The sequence below is a fragment of the Mytilus californianus genome, unplaced genomic scaffold, assembly GCF_021869535.1.
Source record: "Mytilus californianus isolate M0D057914Y unplaced genomic scaffold, xbMytCali1.0.p SCAF_7, whole genome shotgun sequence".
Taxonomy (NCBI): domain Eukaryota; kingdom Metazoa; phylum Mollusca; class Bivalvia; order Mytilida; family Mytilidae; genus Mytilus; species Mytilus californianus.
This window is the reverse complement of record NW_026262723.1, coordinates 25,489,644-25,516,647: the sequence shown is the minus strand read 5'-3', so window position 1 is coordinate 25,516,647 and position 27,004 is coordinate 25,489,644. Positions and strand designations below refer to the sequence as shown.

The window sequence follows — 27,004 nt, the reverse complement described above, 5'->3', positions numbered from 1 at the left end:
TAAGGTTATTTGGAAATTGATTGCCAAGTTTGGTCAAATCAAATCCACATTTATTGCAGTATCAAATTAATATGATAATGTTCTGTTTAATTACAAAATGGTAGTGAGTTGGAATAATCTACAATTGTTATACAAGATACATATAAGACTTTATAACAACATACTTGAAATAAATCAGATTTGAATTTTATAAGTGCCATGTTCACATTTACATTTGTAATTGCTCTTGACAATTTCAGAGCACAGTTCTTGGTATAAAATCAGTACAAAGAGGTTTTTTTTTTTAACAAGAGACAAACTTAAGGCTATCAAATATGGGTCTTCAGTATCAAATTTCTATTCTAATTCTTTCATAAAGACATAAAAACATTAAAATTTGCTGGTTGTTGAAAATTTAAACATGATTTGTAATTTGAAGAAAATATGTAAATTCAAATTATAACAATTAGTGACTGTCTGCAGTAGTAAAAATATATATGACTCATGAGCACAAATGTAGTCTTATCATATCTTTTCCTATGTATGTTTCAAGCTACAAAATGTGCAACATGCTTTTTAAACTTTCTCGCAATTCCAGTTTCTGAAAAAAAATTGAAGTGGAAAAATCTTTTATGAAGGGCATCAACTCGTATAAGTAGTGAATTGAATTTACAAAAGTAACGTACTTTAATTTTCACCATTTTGTAGTTTACTTCGGTGAAAATAATTGCAGTTTTTATTTACTTTCTATATGTAAATATATCAAGGAGAATAATCAAGTGTAGAAAAAATTACATAAAATCAAACATTCAGGGGTCATTAACCCTTTCTTATTTGACTGAAAATTTCCAGTAAGTACAAAATAAACACTGTTAAGGTAAATTCATGGTATACCGCCATCTTGGATTGCACAATCACAGTACAAAATCGGTCTAGTTATTTGCCCAAATCTGCCAATTTGGAGACAGATTTGCAATTTAATGGTTAGACTGTTTATTCATATAAACAAAACTTGGTGATTTATTGTATTATGCAAAATATTTTAACAAATATCAATTATTTTTGTTCTTAGAATCATTTTTTTTAAAATGAACCATTTAAGGGGAGATAACTCTTTTAGTAAAAATTTATACTGGACTAATAGGGAAATTTTTTATTTTTCCGTGTAGCAAGAAAACAAGTTCGGTGACACCATTTTTTCTTTTCATTTTCTTAAAACATATAATAAAACCTATCTTCTCCCAATTTATTTCAAATTTCTATCTATATGCACACAAATGTGTTTTTTCATGAACAATCTAACCAAATTTAGGCAATTTTCAACGAATCATAGCATGAAAAATAGTACGGTGACCCATACTTTTTATTATATTTTTGAAAAAAGCAAAGTAAAATCTTCATTTTGGCAAATTATAAAAAAATTCTGTCTCAAAAAGTTTATACTTATGATCTACCTTAAGCCAGGTTAGTTTTGCTCTAGTTTCTTTAGTTTTTTTAGATAGAAGCCAAAAAATTCATTTTGCCGTTTTTTTTCTTTTAATTTGTCTTAATTAAAGATTAGACTTAGCTGAACATCTTTGCTTAGTATACAGTTTATTGATATTTATAATCCTTATTATAAATTACAAATAAATAGTGTTGATACAAGAATCCAAAATGTCATTGTTTGAAAATTTCATGGCAGTGTGTGCCAAGTGCTGGCAAAAGCTTGCCTTAAAGGAAAGGTGAGCTAACAATTTTGTCATTTAATTTCTAATAATTAAGTAACAATTCAATAGAAATTTGTAACATTAATTAAGATATCTGTCCTTAAAAGAAAACTTGATGCATTTAGAATCTATAATTAAAAACATTTCTGTTATTTCAAAAAAGCTATCATTATTATCAAGAAGAATTTTGTTCTTTAAAAAGTGTCAAACATTCTCAAAAGTCTGTAAAAGTATCAACTTTTTCCTTTATTTTTAAAGGGAGTTTTTTGGTTTCTGTCAGATTAAAACCATGACACCAAATGTCCTTCATGTCAACAGCCTCACACCAGGCTTCCCTCTTCCCTCTTGACCCTGATACAGGTTTGGTACAAGGGGCCCAGGGTCCAGTTTTTGACCCCTTGTACTATACTGTTTTAACTATGAGTTTTGAAGAATTTTTAAATTGTCTGCTTCAAATGTAAAATTGTCATTTCTTCCCAAAGTATTTCCTTAGTAATCAATTTAAGAGTTGCAGTATAAAAAAAGAATTGTACTTGGGTCTAAACAGAATAGAAGCACAGCCCAGCTTCACATTCTGTCGGTTTCATAACTCTAGAACAGTAAAAGTGACGTCACCAAAATTCAAACTTGATCTGTGTTTTGTGGTAATAAGCATTGTGTATAAGTTTCACAACATTTGGTTGAGGCAAACTCAAGTTAGAGAACGAAAACCAATTTTGGGATGTACGTACATACGTAGACGCGTCGCCAGGTAAACTAAATTTGCGACAGTAAAACTACCGATGGACGTCCGCAAAGCTTCAAATACAATACAGTTATCTCTATTCTAATGCAAAACAAGTACATAATTCAATTTCAATCATTATTTCAGTGTAAAATTCTCATTAAAGAAAATTCCGCGAAAAGATGTTATCTTCTTTGGCCCCTAAACTAGGTGACGTCATAGGTATGCTTCCGGCGTCAAACGTAAACACCGGGCGTTTTCTGGCTTCTTGGCCGCTTCAGAATGTAATTAAAATTGATTAAAAGAAGATTTCTAAGTGCAACATGTGAGTTTTTTTGCTTATTATTGTAAAAATTCCGTGTCAATACATTCCGCAATTCAAAATGTCGGCTTCCTTAGTTACAGACAAGGACATAAAGAATTTTACGCTTAGTGTCATCCAATCAGAACCATTGATACAAAAGAATTGCATTAGAATTTACATTTCTGAGTTATGGGGTTTTATTCATTAAAAAAAGGGGTGATTTTCCAGTTTTCGGACAATAACTCAAAAATGCTGTCACCAATTCTCATGAAACTTTGGTGAATTGTTTATATCTATTGATGTAAGCTCCCTTTTTATTTTCTTAAAATTCTTATATAACATTGAGAATTAATTGAACTTTATTTGTTTATAGTCTGACAACAGATTTACTAAGTATTGCACAGCAGCAAGAAATCTTTAATTGAACATAAATTCAATTCATATAATAAATTTCAAGTTCTTTGAGTACATTTATTCAGAAACCTATAATATGTCAAATATTTAATTACAATCCAAATTCAGACCTGAATCAAGCTTGAATATTGTGTCCATTTTTGCCCCAACTGTTCAGGGTTGGACCTCTGCGGGCGTATCTAGCTGCGCTCAGCGAAGCAGTTTATTTTCTCATGCTGTGCTGTTATTCAGTACTATCCCAGGTATAATGAGCACTCCCAATCTGACTGGTTGTTTTTCTTGTTTTAAACGTATTGATTTACATTTTGTCATGTTGGGCCTTTTACAGCTTACTTTAAAACATATCGGTTTTGCTTATTGTTAAAGACTACACCATTATCTATAGTGGCTTAAATCTACATTATTTGGTCTGTGTTAGATAGCTGTCTCATTGGCTATCCTATCACATTTTCATATTTCTATATTGCACACAAGTTAATAATTTTTCTTTTTATCCTATTGCATATTTTTAATAATCCCGACAAGGTGTGAATATTAAGGAATGAAGTTGCAGTCCAGTCTTTTATGACTGTCTGCATCAATTTATCAATGAGGAGTTAGACCCAATACATATATATCCCTAATACTGTTTACACGTTATCATCATCATGATTTTGACCCTGACATTGTTGACATCTTCAGTTCTGAGCAGAAACAAAATAATGCTTACCAATGTCTGTGAAAAAAGATGTCCACCAGCCATCTTTGTTACAACCATATTGTTTGTTCACTTTATTAATATCTGCTTTCAGACGATCAACATCGATTTGGTCGTCATTGGTGGGCATAAAGGATGGACATGTGTTTGGAATAGCCTTCAGTATATTTTTTTCAGAACCATTACACTCAAGCCAAACCTAAGTAATTAACAGTTGATAAATCAAACAATTGCAAAATTTAAATTAAAAAATTCTTATACTTGCAAGTGTGGTATATCACTGTCAAATTGCATCAATTATATTATTATTTGAAAAAAGCTACTGACTGTAAAAACTCTTTGCTAAGACAAAATGTTTCCATAGAGTTTTATTTATAACATAAATAATGAAAACATGTTTGTGTAATTGTACATTATCCGCTTCAAATTCAATTTTTTTTTTCTGTTTATACCAAAATTTATTTTAAAGAAATGTTTATGATTTGGAAAGAAACAGCATAGAAGATCTTTGCACTGTTGTTTTCTTTTACTTATTCATTATCAGAGGCAAGTTAGAGGGGGGCCCCTTTCCTGGAAAAAAATTGGTTGATTATATAGGGAATCACTGAAGCATGACCGAAGCTGGCCCCCTCTTAGGCAGTCAGCGGGCCCCCACTTATGAAAATTTCTGGATCCGCCACTGATTGTTTCAATTTGAAGAAGCAAGTTATCAGATGCAGCCAACATTATACAATTGCATTACTTACTAGAATAATGGAGAGTCTGTTTAATTTAAGAATCCAACAAAGTACTTATATGCCATAGCTTTATACTGGTCATATTATGGACAATTTTTCTTGATCTAGTATTCATTAGGATTTTAGGACCTGTTCAAGACCTCCTATGGGTAAGAGATTTCTTCATGTTGAAGACCCATTGGTGGCCTTGAGTTGTTTTATACATTATGGTCCAGTGGTTGTATCTTTGACATATTCCCCTTTTCCATTCATATCATGGGAAAACCTTAATACAGTCATACATCACTTACTTTATCATTTGCCCATTTCTTGTACAAGAATTTTGATTTTCCATCATCTCCAAGGACAAATTTAAAAGTGTGTGGTTGGGAATGGCCACTGATTGGATTGATAAAATCCTGAAATAGAAGAAAAAAGTGTTAAATATTATAGTGTTATTAACTGGCTGTTTCTGTATTGGCCCTGTTATAGATTCGAGGTTAGCTGTATTGGACCTGAGACTTGTGCATTACAAAATCACAGAATTCCGTTACAAGTCGTTACAAAACACTGAACATCATTTAAACTTCTTTTTTAAGATATTAAGTTAAAAAAAAAGTTGCCACTTATTTAACCGACATTTTGATTCAATCGATGTTCCATTCGTCTGTTTATAATGCATGGCTGTGATTTCGTAATGCATGGCTGTAGCTAATTCTCCTTTCATAATGACCAGTTGTCGAAATTTTCCTTTTATAAAACATGGGCATTTCTATACATAATGTAGTAAGTTGGTTAATAATTATCAATAATAGGCTATTTTACAAGGTAAGTATGTTGGCAGTATTGACTATATATCTCCTTTCATTGCTTCCTAAGTTATATGACTAGGACAGACTTGCTACATGTCCCTTCCTATTTTTTTTTTCAATTTTATCTTTAGTGGTCTGACATAATTCCAGTTATAACTAAGAGTGTGCAATAACATGTATATTGACACCTGCTGAAGAAGGCCTTTCTCAAAGGGCAATAAGTATCATGGCACTTCTCAGTATGTAAACAAACAAATTATAAGATATAAATAAATAAAAGAAAGAAAGGGAATTGTAGCAAGTCCTTTTAAAAAGAACTACACTGACATCATTATTCATTGTGTGTCTTGCTATGCCCCATGGTTGCCTAAATTTTTGTATTGCTTTTGCAAGACGGCTTAACCCTTTGAGTCCCAGGACACAATGATATGTCCATTACATATACATGTAGTTATTATTTTAATTGACTTAAGCTTGGTAATAATACGACTGAATCCATACACACGTACAATGTGTATATATATTATACTGATATAATTATGATAATTGTGATAAGATAAAACATGCATTTTTTATAAGAAGATCTCATAGATTTAAACTATTTTTTTCTGTAGGTTACTGATGTGTAAACTAAGTCGGTTAACTCACAAACTGAATAAAAGTCAAAAGGACTTTCATCTTAAGTTTGTGAGTATGCGATCCAGTTTACAAATTAAATATGATATGCTTGAATGAAGTTGGATTTTAATTGAGGGTCTGATCCATTAATTTTGTTTTTGAGTAGCAAACTGTCACAATGACTTCTGTACCTTAATCCAATTTGTAACGTCATAAACATCATTGGTTTTGATGGCGTGGGGTTTTGGTTGGAAGCAGTTTTCAAACGCATGCATTAGTCTTGGTAGTGTAAAAGCTGCATGTTTGTTCAACCATACTGAAAATCTGAAAAAAATGTTCGTTAAAATTATAAAGAACATAAAACTATTCAATACTGGTATGTATGAAATAAATGAAGATAGGTAATGTAAGAAAGCTGTTGTATTATAAAAAGATGAATTCCATTTAATTGTATAATTACATGAAAGAATTAACTCATTCAAAGTTAACACAAGAGTGCAAACGCTGAACTGTCTCACCTTCTTTACTAATCATTGATATTATGTTGATAGTCCTAAATATAAAGCTACAACTGTCACATAGACTTAACCAAAAAAACTAAACATAGACCAATGAACCATGAAAATGAAGACAATGTCAGATGAAACATGCCAGGCAGGCATGTACAGCAAACAATTCTTCCATACAACAAATATAGTTGACCTATTGCTTATAGTTTAAGAAAACAGACCAAAAAACAAAAACTTAACACTGAGCAATGAACCGTGAAAATGAGGTCAAGGTCAAATAAAGCCTGTGCGACTGACATATAGATCATAAAATATTTCCATACACCAAATATAGTAGACCTATTGCATACAGTATAAGAAAAACAGACCAAAACACAAAAACTTAACTGTAACCACTGAACCATCAAAATGAGGTCAAGGTCAGATGACACCTTACAGTCCTTCCATGCACTGAATATACTAGACCTACTGCTTATAATAACTGAGATATGGACTTGACCACCAAAACTTAACCTTGTTCACTGATTCATGAAATGAGGTCGAGGTCAAGTGAGAACTATTTGACCGGCATGAGGATCTTGCAAGGTATGCACATACCACATATAGTTATCCTATTACTTATTATAAGAGAGAATTTAACATTACAAAAAAAACTTTACTTTAACTATGAAAATGAGATCAAGGACATTGGACATGTGACTGACGAAAACTTTGTAACATGCATATGAGGCATCTATATACAAAGTATGAAGCATCCAGGTCTTCCACCTTCTAAAATTTAAAGATTTTAAGAAGTTAGCTAGTGTCATAGCCGCAGCAATATCTCTTTCCATATTTCGAGCTTTCTACGACAAAAGTTGCAGGCTCGACAATAGGCAGTTGCATTTCAATTTTTTTTTTAGTATAATGCAATAAAAAGCATTATCCAAGGAGTTACTGTTCTAATACCTTAATATTGAGTAAAAAGCTGATTGAACCCATGACATAATGAACTAAATGCAAAGATTTTGTCAATATCTTAATAGAGGGAATTATATTTACCTTGAAAAAACCTGATCGATGTCTTCGTGAGTGTGGCCAACCATCAAAAATGAAACCTTGATTTTCTTGAACACTTTCAGTTCAACCAAGAGGCTGAGAAATCCAAATACAAATCTAGAACACAAAAAGTTATGATTTACAAATAATCATATACTATTTAAATTGTGTTTAACAGTTAATATTTTTTCAAGATTTACTATCTTGATATGAACAAGTCCTATTTCTATTGATATCTATAAAATATTTTTAAATCATCTTCATAAATTTCACCTTTAAATAAAAGTTACCAAGGTTTACCAATGGTTAGTTACAATTACTAAAATTCAATTTGTTTCAAGCAGTCATGAATTATTGTATGATGTTCAGTTTGTGTCTGTCATGTTTTAAGGAGTTAAGCATTTAATGGTTGTATGACATTTTCTGCATCACACATGAGTACAAAAATTGATTGTTGCATCCAAGTGTGAATGTTCTTTTACTTATTTTAAATACATACAGTATCACCATACCTGTTTTTATTTTCCCTGGCACAGTTGTCCATTTGAAGGTAAAGAACATCAGGAAGACTGTCTTTAGTCATTAGGAGAATACTTAGAATTACATGGATTGTCAAATTGGAGGAGTGTGCATACTGGTACCAATCAAAAAATCCATATAATCCTACGCCATGCACCAGTGCTCCGACCAAATGAGTTCTCAATTTCCACATTCCTGCGGTAAGGGAAGACAGGTATAAAAAATGAGGTATCTCAGTCTTTGATTGGTCCATGCCATCTATAATCATTGACATATATTTGTCTGGGTGTTGTCTGGCTTTATGGGCATGTTTGTAGTATTTCCTCCTTTCTAACAGGGGTCCATTTCACAAAAAATCTTACTACTAAGTTGATGGTAATTAATGTACAATCCAGTATACATACGATCAATCTTAGTCATAAGTTTTTTATGAAAGTGACTCCTGTGCTATTCATCGATGCCGATGGAGAGTTGTCTCATTGACAATCTGACATACAAAAACATTGGTGGTAGCCCCTATATTATTCCTCATTTTTATGCCAAGCATTATAGGCAGTTGTAAAATGTTGACAAATAAAGAACATTGCTATGTTTAAATGAACATAGAGCATTATATAAGAATTATCCATATATAATGTTCAGTTTCTGTGTCATACCTGCTTATATGATGTTTTTAATTGATTTTTACCTTGGATGTGTCCATAACCAATCTAGCACCCACTGGCTCAAGTCATGTTTTGACATCCCTGCTAGGTGGTCCCTGAGGGTGTTGATGGCTTCAGTTGGTACTGATGTAAGGCATAAACTTACACAGCAGAAAATAGCAGCAATTGAGTTTATATCTACTTTATGTTGTACTGAAATTACAAAATATAGAAAAAAAATCAATATCAGATATTGATAACAGGATGTTGTTTTGATTAATTGAATGACTTGAAAGTTTAATCAAAAGAAATATTTTACCAACTATTCATTATTACTAAAAAATCCCCAAAACTTTCATTAGGTTGGTGCTAATAAAAATAAAAGAACAGAGTTCCAATGTCTTCTACATTGCATAAAGGAGTAGGTCCAGTAAGACCCCTTTTTGGCCCTAAAATATAGCAGTTTTACAATATTGTTAACTTGTTAACTTCTAGTTATTTATTGGAAAGTAGCATGCTTCTGCTACATAAATATGGGCAGTTTTTGACAATACAATAGATATAGGAAGATGTGGTATGAGTGCCAATGAGACAACTCTCCATCCAAATAACAATTTATAAAAGTAAACCATTATAGGTCAATGTACGGCCTTCAACACGGAGCCTTGGCTCACACCGAACAAGAACCTATAAAGGGCCCCAAAATTACTAGTGTAAAACCATTCAAACGGGAAAACCAACAGTCTAATCTATACAAAAAACTGAGAAACGAGAAACACATATATATTACATAAACAAACAACAACTACTGTACATCAGATTCCTGACTTAGGACAGGTGCAAACATTTGCACATATATTGGGTACTAGCATCATTAACTGAAATCATCACAATTTTAGCATTTCAGTTAAATTTTAGACAGTTTCTGTTTGAAATGAAAGTGGCGGCATTTGTGTTCATACTTAATATTGAAATATAAGTTGTATTTGAGGATAATACATAACATATATGTAATGGTTGAGGATGAACACGGATGCGACCACTTTCATTTTTGACAAAAACCATCTAAAAAGTGACATTTTTTGGTATATTCGATAGATTTTTCATATTTAAGCTTACATCGGAGTGTTTTTTATGACTGAATCAGTTAAAATCTTTCACATAAACTAATTCAATATCAACTGAAATAGACACTTAAGTGTTTAAAAAGTGTCCCAAAATCTTTCGTCAGATGAACCTGAAATTTGAGGCCAAAATCGGCTCTTACCGGACCTACTCCTTTCATCATGTTAAAGTTAATACATTGTACAGTGAAAGCGCATAACTCAAATAAATTTAAAATATGATATGAAGTTTTATAAACTCTTTGTAGAATTGTACATGTGAGATCGCTAACAAGGCCATTCGCCATATAATTAACATTTTCTAAGTGCATAACTCTTTTAATAAAAAGTTGATCAGGCATATAAACTATTTTTTAAAAAGTCTATCAACAACCACTTCAAGTTTGACAAGTAAGATTTGTACATGTGAGAGTGCTAACAAGACCAGAAGGATGGACACACAGATGAACTGACAGACAGACAGATGCTCAGTATTACTATGTCCCCTCCAAGCGTGGCATTTTTGAAAAGTATAAATACCCTTTTTTTTCTTCAGTCTGGATAGGGGAATATCTTCATCTGACCCACTTAAACTTAACAGCCTCTTCCTGCTATAACTGCCTTTAGGGCGACCTCGTTTTCTTCTGGCTGGAAAAAAACCAATGCATTATATATAACAGAATAAATTGAAATCTGTATATTTAAAAAAGTTGAATTTTTTTTTTTGGCAATTTCAGGGCCAAATTACATACATTTTCTGTTTTTTTATGAAGTAATCTAGTTTAATTGACCAATACAAAAGACAGTAATTGCTTTATTCCATATTTTGATAGAAATGTTTTAATGACACTTATTTACCAATTGTTTTTTTTACCTCTGCTCTTTAACAAAATATACATGTTATTTTAAGATGTAATAAATGCTCCGGCATGATCAGCTCGATACAACTGCAGAGGTTAAACACTGAATAATTAGGGCCAGTATAGACACAACATTTAAGCTTGATACATCACTGAATTTGGATTGTGATTAAGTATTTGACACAGAATAAGTGTGGTCTAATGAACTTAAAAAATTTAAATTTACTTATTATGGTCCAATATCCAAAATCTAAATACATGGATTGATTCAGCATATCAAAGAATCCCAAGAATTCAATTTTTTATGGAATCAAACAAAGTTTAATTTTGGACCCTTTTGACCTCAATATAGACCAATTTGAAAACAGGACCAAAAATTTAAAATCTAAAAACAAAGTTAGATTCGGCATATCAAAGAACCCTAATAATTTGATTTGCTGAAATATATGGTTAGATTTATCATTTAGCATATCAAAGAACCACATATATATTCAAGTTTTGTTGAAATCAAACAATGTTTAATTTTGGACCCCAATTTGGACAAACTTGAAAACTGGGCCCATAATCAAAAATCTAAATAGATGTTTAGATTCAGCATATCAATGAACCCCAAGAATTCAATTTTTGTTAAGATCAAACTAAGTTTAATTTGGGACCTTATGGGCCTTAATGTAGACCAATTTGAAAACTGGATTAAAAATTAAAAATCTGAATACACAGTTAAATTCTGCATATCAAAGAACCTCATTAATTCTTTTTTTGATGAAATCAAACAATGTTTAATTTTGGACCCTTTGGACCTCATGTTGACAAATTTAATAAAATGCTCCGCAGGGCGCAGCTTGATACGACCGCAGAGGTCGAACCCTGAACAGTTGGGGCAAGTATGGACACAACATTTAAGCTTTATACAGGCTTAATCTTAAGAGAAACAAGAATGTGTCCCCAGTACACAGATGCCCCATCCACACTATCATTTTCTATGTTCAGTGGACCGTAAAAATGGGGTAAAATCCCTACTTTGAAATTAAAATTAGTAAGATTATGTCATAGGGAACTTGAAGCAGGACAGAGGGACAAACGGACGGATGAAAAGACGAATGAACAGACCAGAAAACATAATGCCCATAAATGGGGCTTAATAAATGGGGCATAAAAATTGGGCATAAAAAGACGTAGATCTCAAATTATAAAGTTATATAAATATACATGTGCAGAATGATGGATGCACAGAAGGATTGAATTATGGATTATGAAGTATGTCTTCCAAAAATGCTCATTTCTGCAGGGGACAAATATCACTTCTATGATTAATAGTTATTTAAATAAATTATGGAAAATGTTTGATCTTTCAGAGAAGTGACATGTATGGTGTATGTAGGACTGACACAAGAAGAGGCACTGAGACTTGCCTGCATTGACAATGACATGGCTAAGTCATTGCCATTTACTTTTCAGGTAAATTAATCATAACATTAATAAATTGCATCGCTGAGTGAAGCTTGATAGGACGAGAGAGGTCCAAGCCTGAACAGCTGTGGCACAAAAATGGACACAATACTTTAGCTTGATACCGGTCTGAATTTGGATTGTAATTAAATATTAGACACATAATAGGTTTCTGACACAGAATAATTGTAGTCAAAGAACTTAGAATTGGTTATGTAATTTGATTTTATATATTATTTTGCTTTTGTGCAATACACTGTATGGTTGTGACTTGACCCCCATAAAAAAAATTTCACCAAAAAGATTTTTGCTGTCATATAAAAATGACCGACTTGTGAACTAAAAATAAAACATGATGATTAAAAAACTTCACCCAAGTAAAGTTTGAAAGAAATCCGACAAAAAAAAAAGCGCTATCAAGTTGACAATCATATATCTTTGAAATTAATATCCTATCCAAGCTTTAAACATAAAAATGAAGACACTATCCTGGTGACTAACAAATATCAATGATTTTCATCTTATCCCTCTCCAGAAAAAATCAATCCCATTTAAACCTTTATTGTAAACAACACATCATTCAAGTTTGAAGGAAATATGACAAAAAATGAAGGCAATATCCTAGGTACAAACAGGAATTTTGACAAAGACGGATGGACAAAGGGATGGACCAGTGAAATATGTCTTTACAAAATTTGTCGACTGAGGTATAATTAGGAGTAAACTTTATGTTTTTTTAAGCACTGACAGCATCAATTGGTGATTCTATGAAGTTATCCAATCAAAATGAAGTTTGAATTATTGTTTTATCACATTATTTACATTACTGCATACAACTGAAAATTACAAATACTCATTGGCACTCATACCACATCTTCTTATTTATATGATTATCTCTACATGTTTTATTGATTTAAATATATGAGTAAAGAATATTTTGTTTTTTAAAGTACTAATATACAATTATTTTATTTTGTAAAAGTATGCATTAACTTTTTTGATAAAAGTAAACATAGACTTTATTTGTGCAAGTGCAAATATTAATCTATTACAGCAAACTATAATTTAATACACAAATGATTTACTTTTATAATTGCTTTCTTTTTAACAGGATAAAATAAAGTTGGCACATCAGTTCCACTTAGAAGGTCAGGAAGATTTGAATAGAAAAATGAAGGAGGTCCTTAGCCAAATTGAATTAAAGGTAAATATTTAATAAATATAGATAGCACCAGTCTACTGTCCTCTTTCCATTGAAAACTATTTCAAATATTTTTTCCTCTGCCTCTAATGACAATTCAGTTCAATTATGTGCTTAGATATCCTGTGTTAAGAAATTCAACTGAACACAAACAGAAAGATTCCACTAGCATCTGCATGTATACATGCCTATAAAAGTCTTTTTGGAATTATTGGGCCACATGCTATGCTGTTCAATTTTTTAAACTTGTTTTGGCTATGTAACTTTTTAGTTTGGATCATCACTGGGGAAAGAAGTACTGTGTCTGGTGTGCCAAAGTTTTGTATATTTTTTTTTCAAAATTTATGTGGAAATTGTAAGTTGACAATTCAGCTATCATTAACTTGAAATGATGTTATGTCCCTTACAATGATATATTTGCACAAGAGCCCTTTTTAAATCTCAGTGTTCTAGTTATGCCCCCACTGGAAACAGTAAGTTTTACACATATCTGTTTTTATGTACCAACTTTAGTTAGTCTCAACCAAATGTAATGAAACTTATAAAGAATGCTTTCATTACCACAAAACACAAGATCAAGTTCCAATTTGACGACATCACTTTGACCGTTTTTCAGTTAAGCCCCTTTATCAATGGGAATGTTGCTCAATTTTTTGTCCGTTCTCTAATGTGCCTCATTCATATGGTATAAAACCTGTAAATTATGCCCCTTTATAATGTTATATGCAAAAAAAGGGGGGGGGGGGGGGGCTCAGTGTCACATTGACACATACATTCTCTATTTTTTTTAATCTATTTTTTTCTGATTTTATTCATAAATACAATGGTAATAATACAGGTAGAATTATTTCTTACAGGAAATTAAGGACAGCATAAGTACAATACTGAGTGTTGCACGTTATCCAGAGGATTCATTCCAGTTGTTTGAAACCATAGTTAGAAACTATGAACTTCAAAAGGGTGTAAACCATAGTGTTCCGCAAAGGGTAGGTAAAGTTAGTAGGAAAAGAAAATCAAAATTTGAAACTTTATAAATGTCTAAACATTTGAAATATACACTAGTGATGGCTAATTAACACAACTGCCTGGATTAATATATTATAAATTAAAAATTATGTAGGTAAAAGACATGATTGCCAACAATTAACTAGAATGTGTAATGTCCAGTGACATGTTAAATTATTTAACTTTATTTTTTTTATTATTACATTTTTAGCTCACCTGGCCTAAAGGGCCAAGTGAGCTTTTCTCATCACTTGGTGTCCGTCCTCCGTCGTCGTCTGTCTTTCGTCATTGTTAACTTTTACAAAAATCTCCTCTGAAACTACTGGGCCAAATTTAACCAAACTTGGCCACAATCATCACTGGGGTATCTAGTTTAAAAAATGTGTCCGGTGACCTGGCCAACCAACCAAGATGGCCTCCATGGCTAAAAAAAGAACATAGGGGTAAAATGTAGATTTTGGCTTATATCTCTGAAACCAAAGCAGTTAGAGCAAATCTGACATTTGGTAAAATTGTTTATTAGGTGAAGATCTATCGGCCTTGAAATTTTCAGATGAATCAGACAACCCGTTGTTAGGTTGCTGCCCCTGAATTGGTAATTTTAAGGAAATTTTGCCGTTTTTGGTTATTATCTTGAATATTATTATAAATAGAGATAAACTGCAAACAGCAATAATGTTCAGCAATGTAAGATCTACAAATAAGTCAGCATGACCTAAACGGTCAGTTGACCCCTTAAGGAGTTATTGCCCTTGATAGTCAATTTTTAACAATTTTAATAAATTTTGAGAATTTTTATTACAAATTATTTTCCACTGTAACTAAAGGACCAAGTTCATTATAGATGATTATAGTTAATTTTAGCAGTTTTTGTAAATTTTTGTAATCTTTTACAAAAATCTTCTCCTCTAAAACTACTGAGACAAATTTAACCAAACTTGTCCACAATTGTTTTTTCAAAATCAAAAACCTGTTGTTGGGTTACTGCCCCTGAATTGGTAATTTTAAGAAAATTTTGCAGCTTTTGGTTATTATCTTGAATATTATTATAGATAGAGATAAACTGTAAACAGCAATAATGTACAGCAAAGTAAGACCTAAAAATATTTCAACATGACCAAAATGGTCAATTTACCCCTTAAGGAGTTATTGCCCTTTATAGTCAATTTTTAACAATTTTAATAAATTTTATGAATTTTTATTACAAATTATTTTCCACTGTAACTACTGGACCAAGTTCATTATAGATAGAGATGATTGTACACAGCAGGAATGTTCAATAAAGTAGGATCTACAAACACATGACCATCACCAAAACACAATTCTGTCATGAATCCATCTTACTCCTTTGTTTAGTATGCACATAGACCAAGGTGAGCAACACCGGACTCTTTAGAGCCTCTAATTTTAGAATTAAATTTAATATTGCTTTATGTTGATTGCAATGGGATTTTCCAAACAGTAATGTTTCTAGCCCAAAAATACAGGTCAAAACTACCAAGATTCAAGATTCAAACTACCAAGCTACCATGTTAATTTAACTGAAAGTTGTAGTATTTAACATTCTATTTTTTTTTCTCACAGCTATTTAGATTACTGCAGGCAGAATCGAATGTTACAAGGGCTCATTTCCTGCAGATGGCAGCTGACAGCAAAAGTTTACAAAAGGCAGCTGAAAGTTTAGTAAATAATAAAAAGGAAAAAGCTCTTGAAAGGATTTTCACTGAACAGACTGGGGAAGATTCGTGGAATTCGGCTGTTGAGAAATATCCTAATTATTCGAAAAAACTGAATGAGTTCAAAGGTAATCTAATTATATAAGCTTAAAGAAAAAGTAATAGTCAACATTATAGTAAAAAATATAATAATAAAAAAAAGTTGAAAGGACAATCAATAAGAGACACAATAATTTTAGCATAAACAACTTAGGTTAACTTACCTAATAACTTTCCTAAACTATACTGGATTTTTACCAAACTCAGAAAGAAGCTTGTTTTTTTTCATCATGCTTGAAGATACTGACTTCATATTTGGCATATAGTTTAACCATGACAAGGACCATAACTTTGCAAAAAATTATTAGACTGGAACAAAATTCAAATGTTATCTATAACTTGTCATGTTTTAACAAAATAGCAAATATGAAGTCTATACCTTTAAGCATAACAAAAAAAAGTTGAAAAACAGATTACTTATGTGATTTTTCTAAGTCCAAGGTCTATAAGTCTGCAAAAAAAAAAAAAACAACGTCAGACCAGAACAAAATTAGAACTAAAAATTTGTAAATTGTTTTGGTTATACTACATACCAAAAATCAAACTACTATCTTAAAGTATGAAAAAAGATTGTGGAAAGCTGATTTGCCGGATGGAGGGATTGTCAGACGGACAGACAGACAGAGTGCAAACCTAAAAACCCCTTCAACTTCCTTGGAAGGGGACTAAATATGAGGTTTTGCAAGACTTTTTTTTCCAGGTGTATATTTGGTTGCCCTATGCACCATTGCAATATTGAAAAAAAAAAATTTAATTATTTCAAATTTTTTAATTACAATTTCGCAGAAAAATTGTGCTTATAAAAATTTATGCTTATAAAAATTTATTTTATATTTCAGACATGAAAACACCAAAATATATACCGGACAAGCTAATACAGTACTGCAAAAAGGCAAAGGAAAGTGAAGACCAATTAGAAAAAACCAAAATAGAACTTAAAATTATTGTAGGGTCAAGAGATGTGTCCAATAACAAAGATGTTTCAGCAATAATATCAAAATACTCAAAAATTATTTTGGATGAAATAAATAAAGTGGAGGGTCTTCATTTTGAAGAGTAATTATTAAGATGTCAGTAATATAAATTTAAATTTCAGTATTTTTTCTATTTTTGGGTCACTTGTGAAAAATAAAAAAATTGAGCTTTTGCAACCTTTTGTATTTTCTGTTCAATAACTTTTGAACTGTATAACCAAAGCTTTTAAATTTAATTATGTTTTTTCCAATGAATAAATGAAAGACAACTTCCATATTGATATGTACAATACAATTTTATATATGATGTTCATATATATATTATAATTACACCTTATGTAAGAATCCTGGGTTTTGATTGGTTGATATCCAGTATATTTTTCACCAATTTACTGTTATCAAATGAATATCGTTCATTTTTTAACGCCGCCGGGGTATATGCAAAAAGGATATGCCTTTTTTACCCTCTCTGCCATGGTATTTGCCAAAAAATACTCTATCCGACTGGACGCTTGTAACGTCACGATCATCAATGTGTTTTTGAACGTTAACATTCTGTGTAATTAAACAGATATAGCACGGCTCGCGAAATTTAACATTCTCTCGGCTGGTATTTTTCGCAAATACCCCTCCTTAACATGATATATCTGTTCAAAAGTCCTTTCAACCCAAGGTTTTTAACTTTGTATATGTTGTTAATGGAAATCAAATCTAGGTAAAGTTTGATATTGATAATTTTACTGAACATTCATGAGTTATGTTCATCGAAATATTGAAAAATAGCATGACACAAAAACAATTTCTTAAAGTTTTGATTAGTTTATTTCATGAATATAATTGAAATAAAATATCAACTTTAAACAGTAAATATATTCACCATAGTTAGAGATACAAATAATTACATCTAAATCAGCCAAAGTCTTCATTTAATGCCTTAATAGAGTTATTTCACTTTTAGAAATTTTCACTAAATTAATCAAGATTTATTTTAAACTTTTAAATTTGTTTATCTATGAATCTGTAAGATCAATGTATAGTAAGCTTGAGCTGATTGAAACTTATGGAATCTTGTTGGTGTTGAATGTTTAAAGCAGTTATTGCAAATTTGATTGGTTGATATAATAAGCAGGTAAATTTCTTTCTGACATTAAATTTTCAGTAAAATTGACAACCTACTATAATGTTATGGGACAATAACCCCTCACTTGTTTTACAGGAAAATTTGCTGTTTTGGATTATTATTTCAAATATTTTTTATACAGAAAGAGGAAATGTACATAGCAAAAATGTTAAGAAAAGTAAAAACACATTATTCAACTTACCCCTTACCAAATTTATTATCCTTAAAAGATATTTTTTTCATTTTTTTCTTTTTGAGAACTATACAAGTAAGAATTATTTGGTCATCTCAGGAAGATGATATTCTCGATTGAGCTGGTAAATATGTATATATTCAACCAAATTTTTATATATTTTTTCATTAAATTATTTAATTTAGTTGTCTATTGGAAAATTTGTATATTCTATATTATACATAAATCAACTTTGTACAGGCTTATTATAAAATTTTGTACAATATATAGAAATAGATGAGTTTAGTTAAAAAAAAAAAAAGCATTCAGGTTTTCTGAGTATTTTAAGATACTATTAAGATTGTGATGCTGGTTCATACACAAGTAAGTTTGTGCTCAACATTATCAAATTATTTTTCTAATCAGTTAAAGTTCAAATTAATACATAAATTCATTTCTGTTTCACATCTTAGTGAGTAAGAAAATTTTCAAATAGTATTAAAGGGAATTAACTCCTAAAATCACATTTTATAACTATCAATCGTTAAATAAGCTGCTTTTTAAACAATTCTGCAATATATAAATGGTGTGTTTTTTTATACGACCTCTTAAGGATGTACTTAGGTGAGGTTTTGGAATAAGCGTCAAATGTTCGGACTCCTTGGTGTTTTTCAATACGATACAAAGTAAAATATTTTGCCCCATAACACCTATTTATCTTTTAACATAAGACTTAAAAGCTTATAAAAGGTCATTTGACAAAATTTAAGCAGATTCTTGATTTTCTTTCTTTTGATTTGAGACCCAAATAATACCAATGCAAATATAAGGTAAAAGTCCGAGTCAGCCTTTTCCCGCCATATTTTATAAATCAAATATCTCGAAAAGGAGCTCCATGACCTATCAATATTTTTAGCTTATTTTGAACCTTAACTATTGCTCTTCCAGCTTAAAGTATCAATTTTGAATTCTTGATTTATTTAATTTTACCTTAGATCACCTAAGTACATCCTTAAATTAAAATTTTTATGGTCCTATATTGGTATCACATCTTCGTCGTTGTCAGTGTCGTTCAAGGACGGATGATTTCCAGATAATAACTTTAGTATAAGTGAATAGAAATCATCAAAATTTTAACACAAGGTTTATAACCACTAAAGGAAGGTTAGGATTGGTTTTGGTCCCAATATTTTAGGAATTAGGGGCCAAAAAGGGGCACAAATAAGCATTTTTCTTGGTTTTTCACATAATAACTTTAGTATAAGTAAAAAGAAATCTATGAAATTTAAACACAAGGTCTATGACCACCAAAGGAAGGTTGGGATTGATTTTGGGAGTTTTAGTCCCAACAGTTTAGGAATTAGGGGCAAAAAGGGGCACAGATAAGCATTTTTATTGGTTTTCGCACAATAACTTTAGTATAAGTACAAAGAAATCTATGAAATTTAAACACAAGGTCTATGACCACTAAAGGAAGGTTGGGATTGAATTTGGGAGTTTTAGTCCCAACAGTTTAGGAATTAGGGGCAAAAAGGTGCACAGATAAGCATTTTTATTGGTTTTCGCACAATAACTTTAGTATAAGTAAATAGAAATCTATGAAATTTAAACACAAGGTTTATGACCACAAAAGGAAGGTTTGGATTGATTTTAGGAGTTTTGGTCCCATCAGTTTAGGAATTAGGGGCCAAAAGGGTCCAAAATTAAACTTAGTTTTATTTCATCAAAAATTGAATTCTTGGGGTTCTTTGATATACCAAATCTAACCGTGTATTTAGATTCTTAATTTTTGATCCCGTTTTCAAATTGGTCTACATTAAGGTCCAAAGCCGGGTCCCAAATTAAACTTAGTTTGATTTTAACAAAAATTAAAATCTTGGGGTTCTTTGATATGCTGAATCTAAACATGTACTTAGATTTTTTTATTATAGGCCCATCTTTCAAGTTGGTCCAAATCAGGGTCCAAAATTAAACTTTGTTTAATTTCAACAAAAATTGAATATGTGGGGTTCTTTGATATGCTGAATCTAACCATGTGTTTAGATTTTGGATATCGGACCATAAATGTCCAATTTAAATTTTTCCAGTTCTTAGACCACATTCATTCTGTGTCAACTATTTAATTACAATACAAATTAAGAGCTGTATCAAGCTTTACTGTTGTGTCCATACTTGCCCCAACTGTTCAGGGTTCGACCTCTGCGGTCGTGTCAAGCTGTGCCAGCGGAGCATCTGGTTCAGTTATGAATTAAATGTTGTGTTGTTAAGGTGTAATTAAAAAAAATAGTATGTTACTTCATTAACTTGTTTACTATTTGCTATAAACAATTTTTTAATGAATTATAAAGAATTTTAATATTGTTTAGCATACCACTGAAAGAAAATCTGTAACTGAGAATCATCTACTTTCAGTTAGGTTATGAGTTATTTTGAACATATTATGTGAGTTGTATCATGTATATGTCTTAACAAAGATTAATATATTTTTAATAAAGTTAAAAGCATTTTTATTATCAAATGCTATCTTATTGAAAATTTTAATCAGAAGTTTTTGTTTCTGAATAGTAGAAGCCAAAACCCAACTTTGATTAATATCAGCTATAGACAACACTTATCTGCATTAAGATGTAGATGTTTTAAAAACCCATATCCTTTTAAAGTGCATGAAATAACTGGTTACAACACTCACTCACCATGTTGTTATGTTAACTATACATGTATATAAAAATTAGAGGTGGTGTGGTTTCCAATGAGACAATTCCCATCCTAGATCTGAAGTAGTAAATATAAGAAATTGAAGGTCACAGTGCAGCCTTCAACACTGAGTCTTCACTCACACTGCAAAGTAAGCTATAAGATTGCAAGGACAACATAGTGTTAATACATCACATTGTTAATCAAATACTTATAGCCAGCTTAATATATATTGTACAAAAAAACAGTGTTTCAATAAAGCTATTGAGAGAAAATAAATGCAATCAAAAATGTACTTTTGAGTCATGAGTACAACATAATCATGCTACGAACAGGCTTAGTCAACTGAATAAGTCTACTAACAGCAGGGACTTAGTCAGCCTGCTTTTTGCATAGTACAACCATTGTCAAATAACACTGTTCACAGCACAATCTTAGCCTGTAGGGTGCACAGGGTAAAAAAGACTAAGATTGTGCTGTGAACAGTGTCAACTAAACCTGTGCACAGCACAGCCTTAGTCTACTAACCCTGTGCATAGCAGGGCCTAAGTCAACTAACCCTGTGCACAGCACGGCCTAAGTCAACTAACCCTGTGCACAGCACGGCCTAAGTCAACTAACCCTGTGCACAGCACGGCCTAAATCTACTAACCCTGTTGACAGCACAGCCTAAGTCAACTAACCCTGTGCACAGCACAGCCTAAGTCAACTAACCCTGTGCATAGCACAGCCTTAGTCTACTAACCCTGTGCACAGCACGGCCTAAGTCAACTAACCCTGTGCACAGCACAGCCTAAGTCAACTGACCCTGTGCACAGCACAGCCTAAGCTTACTAACCCTGTGCACAGCATGGCCTAAGTCAACTAACCCTGTGCACAGCATGGCCTTAGTCTCCTAACCCTGTGCACAGCAGGGCCTAAGTCAACTAACCCTGTGCACAGCACGACCTTAGTCAACTAACCCTGTGCACAGACTGTCAACTTACCATGTGCATTACAAGGCCTAGTTAACTTACCTCTGCAAAAATGTATGTTACAATTTAAAAATTTTTAGTTGTATACATATCTGTATGGTGTAATAGATAAGCTTCATTCTTCATAATATACATAAGGTATGTCAAACCCAACAACAAAACTCAATGATCATGTTCAGTATGGATATGATGTTAACCTTACTCATTTGCTCTTTCACTCTAAAATGCATATGAGACATGAAAAGTGTCTGAAAGATAAATATAATTAAATTCCAATTAAATAATAATTCTAGAATTATTTAATACCCTGTTTAAATCATGCTTTTGTTAGTATAGTTCTATAACAATAAAATAAAGATATATTAAGTTTTTTTTTATTGTTTAAAAATGAAGTGACTCACACAAGATCTAAGGTTTTTTTTCTATTTATAATCTTCATAAGATTTGCTTCTACCAAATTGGTTACTTTTATTTTCACTCCGACCAGGCTAATTAACGGTAATGGACCTGCACATGATACCCCCTTTTCTCGCTTCCTGATCCCTCATTCCCATGTTCCCTTATCCCTGTCCACCCGCTCAAGTAATCCTATAATATATGAACTCGGGGGCATTATTTTCTTTTTCTGTTTTCTTTTTACTGATTTTGCTATTTTTCTTCTTTTTTTTTATTGTCAATGTGGCTCCAAAAAAAAAATGAAAATATCAGCATGAAAACGTTAAATAGTGAATATATAATGCGAAGGCATATATTATAGGACTACCCGCTCAAGGGGTTCGATTGTTTCGTTTGTTTTCTTGAGAATATATAAATGGCCTGATTTGTAAATTATAACCACTACAGTACGAGGCAATACTATTTATTGATGGATTCGTCTTGATCACAATTTGTTTACAATTAAAACCCCCCCCCCGTCTCTCTTTTGTATAAAAAATTTCATAACGTCAAGTATCAGGTTTAAATATACACGTAGGGCTTATCTTGTTTACCAAATAACACATACATTTGAGTTGAAAAATTCATTATTGTTTTGTGCTTAGTATTTTTAAACACAAAATTTGTTTATCCCATATTCCAAACAGGTTACAAGACACCTCAGCATAATTTGGTTGACGAGGAGTACACATGTTGCTCAGCTGCATTTTAGAATTTTTAGGCATAGAAATAACTTGTCCCTGGCATCGAAACAGCATGCCCTGAGAAGTCTGTATTCAACATATATATAAAAACAAAATCACTATTTACACTTGCTGTGCATGTAATTTTATTTTGTTTGCTCATTATTGTTGCCACAAATTCTTCATTTTTTTACGCCGTAGTGGAGTGGGCATTAAGTTTTACCCTTATCTGTCTGTACGTATGTCCCAAAATTGGTGTCCGTTCTCTAACTTCAGTTTGCATCAACCAAATGTTATGAAACTTATACACAATGCTTATTACCAACAAACACAGATCAAGTTTGAATTTTTTTTGGTGGTGTCACTTTTACTGTTCTAGAGTTATGCCCCTTTACAAATGGAAAAAATGCTGAATTTTTTGTTTCTGTTCTCTAACTTTAGTTTGCCTCATCCAAATGTTAAGAAACTTATACACATTACTTATTACAACAAAATTCAGATCAAGTAAAACTTTGGGTAGTGTCACTCTTACCGTTCTTTAGTTATGCTCCTTTATAACTTTATATGCAAGTGGGGGCATCATCTGTGTCCCATGGACACATTCCCCATTTATTTAAAATATGAACTACATTATGCTTTTAAATGTCAATCATGGTTTATTTTCTGACAGAATTACTCTGACATTTAATTTCAGGCTTCAAGTACATGTAAGAGGAAGGAGTGATTTGTTGTGAAAGATCCTGGAATGGTCAACTTTACTTGGAAACTATTGGCAAAGAACTGACAGAATTTACACGAGAAGCCAGTATCATCTTGTCTTGCAATTGGGAACTATATGTAAAGTGCAGAAACTTAAGAACAACATTAGAAGCCAAGATCAACAATACTTAGAACTACATGTATAATCAAAGTACTGTCAGAATCCATATGAGAGAACCCAAGATCATCTACACTTGGTGTCTATATGCAAAGTGTTGTCAGAATCCACTTAAGAAGCCAAGATCAACTATAATTTGGAACTATATGCTTTAGTGCTGTCAAAATCCATAAAAAAAAAATCCAAGATCAAAAGGACCTACTTTACCTACCTGTCCCAATGATGAATACAGATTATTGAGTCTTATAAAAAACACTGATGAAGAATATTGATATAAAAATAATGAAAATATAGAGCTGATCAGCTAATGATTGTACATGTACATGATGTAAACATGTCAACAATTACTAGTATATTGAAATTTACAATGCTAATAAATGTTTTATAAATTTGATCTCATAGACATTTTAGGAATAAAAATCAAAAATGTTTCAAAAAATGAATTTTAATAGAGCTTTTTTTGCTGTCTGTAGTGAACATGGTGAATTTTGCTGCAAACACAATTCATGATATGCAAACTGCAATATATGCAGTTGTCTTTAATACAGAAGGTAGCTATGAGATTTGGAAATTTTGGAAATCATAAAACCAAGTGCGCGGCAGTTGTGATAAATGCACATGCCTTTGCCTCATCTTTTACCTCACCAACCCCTGACCTAAATGGCCACTTGAATTATTTTACATCATTTGGCATTTGTTTTCCATCCATATGCTATTCAGTTTCTATTTCAAAAGTTATATTTTCTAGATAAAAGGAGAAATAAAATACAGTTTTGTTCAATGAGACAGCAACCAAACAAAACAACCAAAAGAATTATATATTGTCTGGGAAAACTTGTGTCTCACTATTAACTGACAACATTTTTACCTACTGTAAATTCAGAAATTATTGCGTGCATTTATTATTGCGATTTTTGACGAATGGACTAAATTGCGAGTTTAATTATTGCGATTCCAAAAAAAATCTGCATAAAGATCTATAATTCAGTTATCAGAATGCAAGTTCTTATTATAATTTTTGCGATATTCACCCTGTCGCATTATTTGCACTAATAATAACCTCAATAATTTCTAAATTTATAGTATCACAATAATCCAGATTAATTTTGTTTTGTAAATTTAGATATGCACTCAAATTAATACAGATTGCTACAAAGATCTCAAGCACATTTCATGGATCAGTGATCAAGGTTAAAGTTACCTGATTAGGGTTGTTTATCAGATACTGTTAGCAATAGGTCATTTGTCAATGTCATGTTTTTGTGTTTTTGTCTGTTTTTTCTAATACTAAAAGTACATGTAGTAGATAAACTATATGTATGCAATGATTCACAAATGTAAGGAGTACATGTCTGTCTGGAAATTGTCATTGACCACATTTGCATGGTTCATTGGTCAATGGTAAGTCCTCTTTTAACATGCTACATTGTGTAATCAATGGGTTATTATATTTGGTGTATGGTATGAATATTAAATGTATATATTGAAATATTAAGTAAAAAGATGTGATATGATTGTAAATGAGACACACCACAAGAGAACAAATGACACAGAAATAAACAACTAAATGTCATCATACGACCTTCGACAATGAGTAAAACCTATACTGCATAGTTGGGTATAAAAGGCCTCCAAGTGACAAATGTACAATTTAAAACAATTCAAATGAGAAAACTAATGGCATATTTATGTACAAAATAATGAATGAAAAACAAATATGCCTGTCTTGCAGGGTCTATCTGAACTTAACCTTATGTTCATGGTTTTGTCTGTTACTGGCATACTATATATATGTTTAAAATATTTGGTTGATGGGGTGATTGTAACAGAGGCGGATTTAGGAGGAGGGCCCATTGGTTGATTATATAGGGAATCACTGAAACATGACTGGAGCAGGACTCTCTTAGACAGTCACCCCCCCCCCCCCCCCCCCCCCCTTTTCATGAAAAATTCTGGCTCCGCCACTGTGTAAGGCTGGCTTGGATTGGTTTATCTGATCATTTTCATGATCATTGATAATATTAAGTTTTTCTGATACTTGTAGTGAAACTTTATCTTTAGGAATATCAACATAAAACCAATCATGAATGATGATTAGTAAAGCAGGTGAGACATTTCAGCTTGTGCACTCTTGTGAACACAAAAATTATATGGACTGTCGCTAGAATATGAATGGACAATGCATGCTTGGTATGGACAAAATTCCTCCTTTTTACCATACGAGGCTGCGTATTTATCTCGGGTGGGGATGGGAGAGGGGGCACTTCCTATATTCAAGGTGCCCCATGATGGGACGTGCCGCTGGAATAGGTCACCTTTTCAAGCTTGAAAATATGTGAAAAGGTCGGGAAAACTATCAAAAATATATGATAAGGTCAATAAAGTTTCCATAACTTCTTCGTCTGTCATCTTTCTTGGTGTTCCCGGGATTGATTTAATCAACCAAATTTTCTCTTTTAACACTTTGGTATTCTAGTCTTACATTACACTACATGAAACCCAAGCATAATAGGGAAAAGGTTACATTTTTACCTACGCAATATATGAAAAGGTATACATTTTTGAAATATAAATTTTTGAAAAAGGTGGGCCCCAGCGGCACCCCTTATCAATTAAGTATTGAAGTGCCCCCTCCTACCACCCCCCCCCCCCCCCCCCCCGGAGGTATTTATACATCCAGCTGTATGAACACCCTGCCATAGCAAGGGATTATCTGTCAGATTAGGGAAGTCATATTTCTATACCCTACGATATGAAAACAAGGAGATGTGGTATGATTGCCAATGAGACAACTATCCACCAAAGTTCAAATTTAAAAGTCAATATTAAAAAAAATTGCATCTCCATATTATCATCATAGGCCGATAATTACGTTTCTTTGCAGCTAGCAGGTGGGTCAAACCAGTGTTCACACATCATTAAAAAAGTTGTCATGCATATTTCTTGCCCCAATGACACACTCCACTTTAATTTTTTTAAATCAAGAACTTTCCTTATTA

The 27,004-nt window shown here is 32.0% G+C and overlaps 2 protein-coding genes and 2 long non-coding RNA genes across 4 annotated transcripts; 2 read left to right on the top strand and 2 right to left on the bottom strand.

Moving 5' to 3' along the window:
- Positions 1–3,524: 3,524 nt before the first annotated feature.
- Positions 3,525–6,248, bottom strand: LOC127708305 (uncharacterized). Its single transcript, XM_052213154.1, has 3 exons — positions 6,165–6,248; positions 4,855–4,962; positions 3,525–4,026 (listed from the first exon to the last, which is right to left on the bottom strand). Exons 1-3 carry the CDS (start codon positions 6,246–6,248, stop codon positions 3,808–3,810), a joined length of 411 nt encoding a protein of 136 aa, XP_052069114.1. The 3' UTR covers positions 3,525–3,807.
- LOC127707654 (uncharacterized) lies at positions 6,205–8,364 on the bottom strand. The gene is made up of 3 exons (XR_007984978.1): positions 8,033–8,364; positions 7,524–7,637; positions 6,205–6,297 (listed from the first exon to the last, which is right to left on the bottom strand). It is a non-coding gene; the product is annotated as an uncharacterized LOC127707654 (long non-coding RNA).
- Positions 8,365–11,595: 3,231 nt separating this feature from the next.
- On the top strand, positions 11,596–17,623 carry LOC127707652 (uncharacterized). The gene is made up of 5 exons (XM_052212290.1): positions 11,596–12,104; positions 13,207–13,299; positions 14,154–14,282; positions 15,886–16,105; positions 16,916–17,623. Exons 1-5 carry the CDS (start codon positions 12,015–12,017, stop codon positions 17,134–17,136), a joined length of 753 nt encoding a protein of 250 aa, XP_052068250.1. The 5' UTR covers positions 11,596–12,014; the 3' UTR covers positions 17,137–17,623.
- An 11-nt stretch (positions 17,624–17,634) lies between these two features.
- LOC127707653 (uncharacterized) lies at positions 17,635–20,883 on the top strand. Its single transcript, XR_007984977.1, has 2 exons — positions 17,635–19,485; positions 19,639–20,883. It is a non-coding gene; the product is annotated as an uncharacterized LOC127707653 (long non-coding RNA).
- Positions 20,884–27,004: the final 6,121 nt, after the last annotated feature.

Coding starts and splice junctions, on each gene's coding strand:
- LOC127708305 (XM_052213154.1), bottom strand. CDS start 6,248: ATGCATGCGTTTGAAAACTGCTTCCAACCAAAACCCCACGCCATCAAA. Junction 4,963..6,164: donor ACGTTACAAATTGGATTAAG/GTACAGAAGTCA, acceptor CTTCTATTTCAG/GATTTTATCAATCCAATCAG. Junction 4,027..4,854: donor AGAAATGGGCAAATGATAAA/GTAAGTGATGTA, acceptor TTAATTACTTAG/GTTTGGCTTGAGTGTAATGG.
- LOC127707652 (XM_052212290.1), top strand. CDS start 12,015: ATGGTGTATGTAGGACTGACACAAGAAGAGGCACTGAGACTTGCCTGC. Junction 13,300..14,153: donor TTAGCCAAATTGAATTAAAG/GTAAATATTTAA, acceptor TATTTCTTACAG/GAAATTAAGGACAGCATAAG. Junction 14,283..15,885: donor ACCATAGTGTTCCGCAAAGG/GTAGGTAAAGTT, acceptor TTTTTCTCACAG/CTATTTAGATTACTGCAGGC.